The 10,369-nt window shown below is 37.8% G+C and overlaps 1 protein-coding gene across 1 annotated transcript in view; it reads right to left on the bottom strand.

Annotated features, from left to right (window-relative positions):
* Positions 1 to 4,259: 4,259 nt before the first annotated feature.
* HAPLN1 (hyaluronan and proteoglycan link protein 1) overlaps positions 4,260 to 10,369 on the bottom strand; it is a gene marked incomplete at its 5' end in the record, with an annotated part of 8,678 nt that continues 2,568 nt past the window's right edge. The window contains one exon of the mRNA XM_009710092.1: positions 4,260 to 5,024. Coding sequence (XP_009708394.1) covers positions 4,735 to 5,024 — 290 coding nt within the window. The remainder of the gene's footprint in view (positions 5,025 to 10,369) is intronic.

Raw genomic sequence — 10,369 nt, 5'->3', positions numbered from 1 at the left:
TCTAGACGTTTCTGGTTTTTTGGTAGTTCCATCTAATCTTAAATCCAGTACTTCCAAATGTGAAGACAGTGTTTCTATTTTGAACAGTGAGATGTCATTCAATGGAAGCTGCTACTATCAAGGAAAATCTTAATTACTGAGGGACTGTTTCTACAAAAGGCAGTTTTAATTTTATGCTTGATGTTGTAAAGTGAAAGCGCTACTCGTTTTAAAATTGTTTAAACTAAATTGTTAGAAAAGAAAGTGTATTTATCTTAATCACACATTAATGGTAATACAGATTTCCCTTATTCTGAGAGAGAAGTTTTTCTAAGTTCTTTTTCTTCTATTTTAAAATATGACTGATATACTGAAAGCTTCTGGAAGATTAGTATTTCTCAGAGAAGTGGTGCAGCTTAGGTAACTTTCAGGGTTAACTCTCCAGCACAGATCAATAAAAGAATGCAGAAATAGTGTGATTACAGATGAAAAGTTGGATCAGTGCTTTGAATGACTAATTCTTTGCTGGAAATCTTTCTTGTTGCATATTATGAAGAGTGAATTTTGTTAGGTTTTTAATTTCTAAGACCACAAGATTATATAAATAACTTCATAAATTTTCCCATACAAGAAACACTGTTCTACATCCAATTTCTAGTGATGCATATGCAGTGTAATGACATAAAAAAAAAAAAAAGCCTTTCTTATTTATGCTTTATTTTAGAAGATGGCAGCGAACACAAAAAAGAAATTGGTACTTGCATTTCTACTTTCAAAATGCTTCAAAGAAACCTTTGTTTGGCTTTGGTATACATTTTTCTTTATTTTCATTGTAAATCATATTCACAGAGTAGTCTTTTTTTTGTTTACCCCTTAGTCTTTTAATCACTTTGTTTACTATGGCGAAGTAAGTGTTTTCCTACTTTGATCTATTCCTTTCCTTTTTGTGTTTTCTGAGACACAAGTAGAAGAATGGCCAGTCAATAAGAAGAAATCATCATATTGAAAAGAACAACATGATTTAATTTTTGTCAATTCATGGGCATTAAAATTCAGATACACTGTGAAATACAAGATAATGACAGAGAACATGAATTGATTCTAATGATAGAATATTCTCTCACGAACAGAAAACAGCACAGACTTTTATCCAGTTCTTAAGCTGCTGCTTAAAGTTTTTATCCAAGCACCTAGCTAGCTTAGTTGAAAATAAGAAATCATCCTGACATTTGACATTATAAAAGGAAATGGAGTCAGTAGCTCTAAAAATAAATATAATTCGTGTCTTTTTGTGTATTTATGCCCACTTCTCAGGTAATCATACACTTTTTATTATTTTTATACCTGCTTATATTAGAACTAATTATTTTTTTCATACAAACGTATTTTCATCAAACTATCCAATTAACTGTATCTGTTATAATAATACATAATGTTGTATATCAATACACAGATCTAAATCTAGCCTGATCCCAGATTAGACTACTGGGCTGTTCATAAGCAACACGACGAATGCAAATTCACATACTGTGACTCCGTTACATGAACATACAGTTCCTAGCAAGCAATATCTTCAATGCGAACTTACAGGCATAACTGAACGATGAATTTGGCCATCTGTGATCGTATGCCAGCTCAGCATCTGTTTCAAGATCTAGTTCCTTGTTGTAAGTGGCCTCTTCGTGCTGCCAAGCTGGGAGCTCAGGAGCTTTCCCCGGAGCTGAGGGATCACCGGGGTGGTGCAGAGCCTGCTCAGCCACCGGCCCGGGGTATGGGTGATGCACAAAGCAGGGGTGGGTTGAGGGGAGATGCTACACCCGGGCTGTCACAGCGGCAGCCCAGAGATATGGACACAGAAGGCATAAGCTAGCGCAAGCCTGAGATTGCTGTGATTTAGGACCTGACCAGCCATCTCCAGAGCGTTGCAAAGTTGGTGAAAGGCTGAATTCGCCTTTCCCGCAGTGCCTTTGGTCTAGCAGTGAGGGCACTTTAGCCAGCCCCACGAGTGGGTTGGATATGTACATTTTTTATGCAGGCAAAATATAATCCCCAGTCCTGCAAAAAAGATGTGTCTGAGTGAAACCCTGTGAAGGGTTTCCCTGGAGAGGTAAAAAAAAAAAAAAAAAATAAAATTCTGAGGGTCTCTTCACCTCTGTGCAATAGGAAAAGCATGCAACCTCCTCCAGATCTAGCAGATCTTTCGGGAGGATAGAGCCAGCTGCATAAAAGGCTTCCCTCTTAACAGCAACTCTGGATCTAGCTGGGGTAACAACTAGGATATTCCCTATTGTTTTTCCCATCCCACAATCTCCCTGTCCACGCTTCAGAAAAGACTATGAAATAGTCTGCATCTTTTTTCCATATTTCTGAAGATTGGATGAGGGAATGACGTATATTCCTCTTGGTCATGGTCCAGTCTTGCATACTCTATTCCTTATCCTGTACAGATATTTTCCATTGCTCTTTTCATTTCCATTTTTTTCTCCAAATAGTTCAGAAAAGCTTCTGAATGGCCTGAGAAAATGTGTGAAATGGACATCTCTTTAAAAAATGACTGCTCAGAAAAGATTACATGTGTTTAGAGGCTTGACCTGTAGTAAGACTCTATTTATAGCTAAGTGAAGCAATCTCAGTGCCAAAACTCCCTCCTTTTTTTAATCCACTAGGAACTGGATTTTCTTGAAACTCACTTTGCTTCACCTGTATAGTATGAGCAGATATCCACAGTGGATGCAAATATCCTGTGAATGCAAATATCCTCAGAAGGATGGAAATTTGCCTCCGAGCTTGATGGGAACGAACTCCAATAAAATACCTCTTACACTATAGTATCTTTCCACTACAATCCTACTATATATTGTTCCTGGTTTGTTCACAGAGTTTAAAAACAGGACCACAACCACTCTGGGAAAGAGATTTATTTACTCATATCCATGGGAAAATAACTACAACAAACCGTTCATGAATGCATATCTGTTGTGTCCTACTTGGATAAATACCCCTACATCTCATTTAGATATGGAAACAATGGGAAGCTATAAAACTTTGCGTAATATAAATATTGGTCCTCTGAACTCTTCATAGTCAGCAAGCATAGAGTAGGAAAAAAGAGTTCTCCATTTTTAAGTGGTAGAACCAATACTGGATAGAGACTGTCAAAACTACCTAAGAGATTACTCAAGACCAAGGTATTTTTAATCAGTGGCCTTTTTTTTCTTTTTTTTGGATATCCAGCTTGAGACACCATAAGTGGAGTAAATTTTCAGAAAGCCTTGAGCACCCACTCTCTGAAAAACTAGTTGCATTAAGGTATCTGAAGATGAGCACCAAGAATTGCTGCATCCAAAATAAGTTTGCATCAGAAATCAAAATTCCCTCAAATTGGTATTTGGGGAGGACCTAGTGCTTTAGGCAGCTCTGAAAACCCTAGGCACCATGCACAGTGCGTGTTTATGTCTGACACTGGCAGATATAGGTAAACATTTTCCATCTAGACTACTGCAGATTTAGTGAAAAGAAGTATTTCAGGTTTTTTTTTTCCGTTAACTCTAAGGAGGATTAACTAAATAATTCAGGGCTAGCAATACTATTTTTTCATTGATACTTTAAAAAACAGATGTACTTTTTAGATACAAATAGGAAGTAAAGAAATAAAGGGTTTTTTTTCTTTTCTAAAGCTTAATAGCTGGTTTCAAATTTTATTTAATAATCTTGTTGTAAGACTTCATAATTTTTTTTTCTGATTTTTATTTCTTGTAATGTGTAAATAGGTAAGAAATATTAAATATCGTAATGTTCTTTTGTTAAGACAATAACATTTCAAAGGCTAACGTAAAATCAAGCTGCTAAAGTTAACAATTTCTCTGTCCAGCAGTTCATTTATACAACTGCCCTGAGTAGATGCTATATGCTGCTTAGCAAACGGCCTTTAAGAGTTTAAAAATAACTCAGTAAAGCTACTCAAAGGTAATACAACACTTCTCAGGCATCTTTAACTGGAGTCAAGAAGAAAACAAGGTTTTCTTATTAGTTAATAATTCACTCCCTCATCAATGATTTATACACAACAAAAACACAATTGAAATCTTGGAGAACTAATTGTGCTTGTTCCTATGCATGGGACCATGAGCTTATTTTTCAGAAAGGCAGGATTTTAAATTGTAAAACTAGTCCTATTTTTGTGGACTGTTTTAGCTGCTTTTATTAAACTCTGTGTTGTTTGCATGTGAAATCAGTGAAAACAGGTATTTTCTAACCTACATTGTTGTGAGGTTTTTTAACAAAACCTCACTGATCCCCTTTAAGAAAAAAATTATCTATTTTCAAAATTCCTGATATAATCAATTTGCAGTGTTTCTCAAACTGGTACAAATACGTAAAATCTGTGCTTTTAAAAGCTTCTGCTTTGAGTAGCCTTACATTCCATAATTGTGCCCTAGCAACTGTCAAGCTCTACTGCATGCCCCATTCACAAAAAGTATATTTTGTTGGGATGATGTAGCTTAAAGAATTTGGCTCTAAAACTTCCTTACCTAGAGCTTCCATTAAATTATATTAATTTAAAATATCTATGGAATGATACTTTTACAAAAATACTAAAACAAAAAAAAATTAATGGGTTGGGTTTATGAAAACGACTCTTTACAGTAAGTAAAAAAGGTTTATCACAGTTTTGGTAACTTGCATGAGTTCATATCGAAAAGAAATCTTTCACATGTTCTTAATGAATTTAAAACTTTTGTGCTCTAGGTATTTTCAGTTATATGCTCTGAAACAGTAGACACCATACAGCTTGTGCTTTTTATCAGGGAAGCCTACAAAGCGAACTGCTGCTTCGTTAGGACTGCAGCGTTTCCTTGGCCTGGAGATTGGGTAGCGTACGCTGCCGTCAGCCAGCCAGCCAGCATCGCAGCGGTCGTACCCCAGGAGCTTCCAGGCAGCAAATATCTGGCCAACTTTAGCGATCTGAGCTCCATCCTTCAAGCATGCCTGAACGGCTTCGTCATAGGTCAGCTTGGTTGGGTGAATCAGGTAGTAAAAACGACCTAGGAAGAGAAAGAAGGAAAAAGGGTCATTAGTGACATGATTAAGATGATGTGATAACCTAACGCTGGCTTTTGAGGAGAAATGGAGACGTTCCACTGCACAATCATATCAAACAGTGGTTGATTTGGGACTGTGCAATTTGGACGTTGTGCTGTTAAAAATATCTTACTTTTTTGTATGGTGAGTTGGTAAATATTGGGAGTAAAAAAAGAAAAGCCAGGCAGAGAAAACAGAAAAATTTGAACAAAGAAAGTAGTGCTATATTTATTTCTGCTAACTTAGCATGGCATGACATCCCCACCTGCACTTGTTTTCAGTGGTAACTGAACTATTGCAATGCATTTTCATCCACAGAGGTAGAAAAACAGAAAGAAAAAGATCAAGGGAGAGGGATGATGGAAGACACCCTGGGATTCGGAGGTGGGTCTCTGTTCTGCATCTAACTTTATGGTGCCAGATGCATTTACCAACATGGTGACAATGACAATCCAGTGAAACATCTGAGGAACCCTGTAGATTTCAGGTAAAGCAGAACTCATACAGCTGTAGCTTACTGCCAGAGAAGGGAAATCAATTAAATGTCCAAAGCAGTGCACTTCTACATTACACTCCCAGCATTAGCTTAAAACCCTTACAAGTTTTCCTCTCAGAAGCATGGCATAGCAAGATCTGACCTTTGATAGCATTTGGGTGAGGGTGGTTGGGGGCAACGCATGCAGTTTTACTGTCTGACAAGGCAGTGACCTTGTTTCTGATTAAGTACAAGCACAATTTTTTTTTTTTTTTTTTTTTTAATTTTTTTTTATTTTTTTAAGAAAGTTGAGATATTGCACGGTTTCTCAGAAGCAGAGTTTGAGCCTGTGGTAGATCAAAACCATGTCTGTCGTAAGTCTTCATTAGCAGTGTCAAAACCATGCGCCGCAGTTCTGCATCTCTGTTTCTCTTTAGGCATCAAAGGGTATGTCCTCACCGTATAACGGCACTGAACTGATAGCACTGCTAAGAAAAATGTGCCTCTGTCTCAAGGTAATGAAAACATATGCCAGTAAGTAAAGCTCAAAAAGGAAGTCTCACCTACTAATCCATAAGCAGCAATAATACTAACATTAATTTCCTTGATCAAGGCAATATAAATTCATTGTAAGCCTTTCATTCATGATACCTGGGGTTATTTATCATCACTGATTTGACAATTAAACAAGTATGAGGTAGAAATGGATTGCAGAGGAATGGTGCTTATTTGAAGGAATAATAATTTCCAAATAAATTCATAACTTTTCAATCTGATTGCCCTGTAAGAGGCAAGTTAGCTGAAAGACAAAGGAATTTATTCATGTGAGGATCTTTTAATTCCAGAGCACACTCTTTACTTCTTAATTAAGAACGTGCTCCAGAATAATATTCTTTTTCTTCCTCATAAGAAGCAGGCAAACACACAAACATAATTCTGCTCAGTTTTAGATTACTTTCTTGGTGAAGAAAAAGTGCTGAGCAAGATGAAGAGTTTCTTTAACTCCAGATCCCTGCAAAAAGCATGCAGCTTTTTTCTAAGTGAAGAAATGTCAGGTCAGATGGCAATATAAAGATAATTGAATTAACTTTGTGTAAAGGTTGGAAATGGTACACCATGACAAGAACATTCTTAAAAAAAAGGAATTTACATTGCAGCTGTGGTGAAGAAACTTAAAAAATTTTGTTGCTGTCAGAGACAAGATCTGCAGTATTTCCATAGAAAATTATTGAGAGTAGATAATCTACCCCTTTGTAAAATGCTTGCTTAACTCCGTTTGAGCAAGTTGAGAGCATTTACAAGGTGGTGCTAATGAGAATGTTTATTAAGTGGAAACCTGTTCCTACTATGTTATTAAGAGGTTCCCCCAAAGCAAACAGGATTTCAGACTTAGGGGAACAGGGATTTGGACTGATAGTATGTAAACTTCACCTAGCTTATTAGCTGCTCTTCAAACCACATGTCAATGGAAAGTAATTTCCTAGGGATTTGCAGTAAGGTCAGGCTTTTGACACATGACATCAATAATAAAAGCTCCTATACTCTGCCCCGTCCTTAAATAGGAAAACTTTAATAGTAAACCTCACAGGGGTGCAATGTGTATCATAGAATCACAGAATCATAGAATCATTATGGTTGGAAGAGACCTCAAAGATCATCAAGTCCAACCGTACACCTGATGCCACCATGCCTACTAAACCATGTCTTGAAGTACCACATCTAAACGTTTTTTGAACACCTCCAGGGACGATGACTCCACCACCTCCCTGGGGAGCCCGTTCCAATGCCTAACGACTCTGACAGTGAAGAAGTTCTTTCTAATGTCCAGCCTGAACCTCCCCTGGTGCAACTTGAGACCGTTTCCTCTTGTCCTATTGCTAGTTACTGGGGAGAAGAGACCAACCCGCACCTCGCTACAACCTCCTTTCAGGTAGTTGTAGAGGGCGATAAGGTCTCCCCTCAGCCTGCTCGTCTCCAGACTAAACACCCCCAGCTCCCTCAGCCGCTCCTCGTAAGGCTTGAATCCAGAATGTCTGATTAAATAAAATTCTGTTAATAAACTCAGTACAGAATTGCTGGTTTTCCCCTGCTAATAGGCTAGAAGAGTTCCTAGCTGATCATCTTAGTATTTATTAATTGATATGGAAGGAGAGGAAGACATTAACTGTCTCTCTCTCATTAATATCTGGCAGTTGGATCACTCCTGCAGAGGATAAGCATGGCTGATTTGACTTTTTACATCCAAATCATGAGGCAGAGGGTTTATGCAAACCTAATCAAAACTCATCTGTAATAGCTATTTTAAGCTTTTGCATATAACAGAACAACTCAAAGAGGAAAACTTGAGCACTTGACCTAAATACCCTAGACCCTTGTGACTGTGGGAGTTTGAGGGATGCACTACCCTTGGAGGTTTTTCCAAGCTCAGCTCTAAATTGAGAGATTTATTAGTAAGTTTTTATATTGCAGCTGGGTGTACTAGCTAGTGGGTCATCATCTTCAGAGGCACAGAAAGGCAGTACCACACCATTCAGCTATTTTCTGCATAAAGTGTTAATGCAATGCCTTTGAAAGAGGGTTCTTGCTGGAGTGCTCAGAGAGGATGCCTCCATGTGCAGCCAGCCATCGAGTACCCAAGTATTTGGGCTCAGCCCTAAGACTGGTCCCAACAGCTTACTGGTTTGCTGGGGCAGCTTCTTGCTCAGCCTAATGGCTTCAATGCTGTGCAGCGGTAGGCGAGCAGCAGGCTCTGCACGTGTAGGACAAGTGCTGAGTGCAGGATTGCCTTTGCAGCCAGCAACCGATGTGTATACCAAAAAGCTTATGGCCACAGTAACCAGTTAAGTTGTTTTACTGTGTAAAACTGCTCTAATTCATAGTTTCATATGGCCATAAAAGGCATTCACAGCAGCCAGCGGGGTATATCTGTAGCTTGCACAACATGTAGACCCTATCATCTGCTCATCAAACTCGGTTCAGTATATCTTACGGCAACATCAAACAGCTGAGAGGGGCCGTTGTTCCTCAAAATTGAAGAATGTGTTAAAAATTTGCACGAAGTAAAGATGTTTTCCATTCTTTTAATCATAAGGTCCTGATAAATATTTTCATATCCATTGTTCATCTCAGCTAACTGATTTTGAATTGCTACAATAAATATGTAGGAATAATTTTTAAAAATCCTCTTCCAGCCCCCCCGCTATCAGCAGCCACCTTTCTATACCTTTCTTCCATTTAAACGGCAGAGGTGTTTAGCTTATCACACGCATTACTGTGACAAACAGGTGGTTCACAGCTGCACTTTTAAGATGACCCCCAACATTTATTTTTTGTGTTTTTAACCCTGTTAACATGAGATTTTTACTTGATTCTGCTACAGCTGATAACAAATCAATTACGCACTGTGGCTCTGTGTGCAAAGTATATAGCAAAATGCATGTTAATGAGTAGAAAACGTGATACATGCTCTACTTATGCCTTTTTTCCTTCAAAAATGCTTAAGTATAGAGGAACTGATATATATTTAGCTCACTTAACACTTTTCAGTGCAAAAGACTCCCATGTTTTTTCCTTTGAGGAACACATGGTTCTCCTTCAGAAGCCCTGTGACAATAAGCAAAGAATAACCACTCAGGTCTAGCATTATAACTTCTTTGTCTTATGCTTTGGGTCTCCGGGGGGAATACTGCAACAAAAGAATTCATCTGCATTTATTCCCCTGAACCGATGTGTAGAAGCCCAAATTGGCCTTCCAGAGGGAACGTATGGAAGAGGAGCAGCCTGATTCCTTGGGGCAAGACAGGGAGAGAAATTGGGGTGGTCTGCAGCCCTTGCAAACCTTTGGATCATGGTAGGTTGTCCCACTACATGGGGTAGGAACCTTTAGCTTTTCTAAAGAGAACATGGACTAGAGTGGCTCCTACTATGAAGGAAAACTGGAGGAGAAATCAGCTGTGAGGGAGAAGCGCTGAGACCTCAGACATCAGGAATTCCAAATTCCATGTTGGAATTTCCAAATGTAAGTTAGATACTTCTCACTTGTTGAAATATTAATTTCACTGAAATATTCAATGAATATTGAAATATTAATTTTCAATAGCCTTTATCAACATGAGGAATGTAAAAGGGGTTGGGAAAAATCTTGCCATCCAGTGGTTATCTTCATGCAGGCAGAAAAATTATGTTATTCCGCAGTATTTTGATGGATTTAGTAGATAGCATTATGTTCATGTTACTTTTTGCACTGTTTTATGAAACACATCACTATATATATTCTTATAAAGTGGTAAATTGCTGGAACTACTATATACAAAGTGTATGAAACATTTTCAGGTCTTTGGTATTGCCTGCAGAGACACAAAACATGAACAGTTCTTTTATGAACAAACAAAGATTTGAGTATGAAGCAGTTACACAGGCAGAAGAAAGCATTCAAGTATTGCACTTACACTAGGCTAAGAAAAGACACTGTAGAGGGTAATTTCATAAAGTACTAAGATTATTTTATATTGCATTGCAGACAAACTTTGCTAAAACAATTTTCCTGTACAAGTGACAGGAATGCACGTAGAACTCTTCAGCAACAGTATAAAACCTCCTTTTTTTTTTTTTTTCACCAGTATTTTTTGATGTATTCAGCTCATCACAGATAGGATCCAACAGTTCCAGAGTGAAAACACTGAACCTGGATTTGAACTCACTGCATCGATGATAACATTTTCATTTTTCACCTCAATGGATGAATGAAAATTCGCTGTTTTGTAAAAAAAAATATTTGCATGTATTTTAGAAAAAGACTTTTTGCTTTGATTGTTGAACCATTTAAAAGTAAGC

Source organism: Cariama cristata, unplaced genomic scaffold, assembly GCF_000690535.1.
Source record: "Cariama cristata isolate BGI_N322 unplaced genomic scaffold, ASM69053v1 scaffold43131, whole genome shotgun sequence".
Taxonomy (NCBI): Eukaryota; Metazoa; Chordata; class Aves; order Cariamiformes; family Cariamidae; genus Cariama; species Cariama cristata.
Note: the sequence above shows the minus strand (reverse complement) of the source record. Positions and strands in the feature narration are given on the sequence as shown.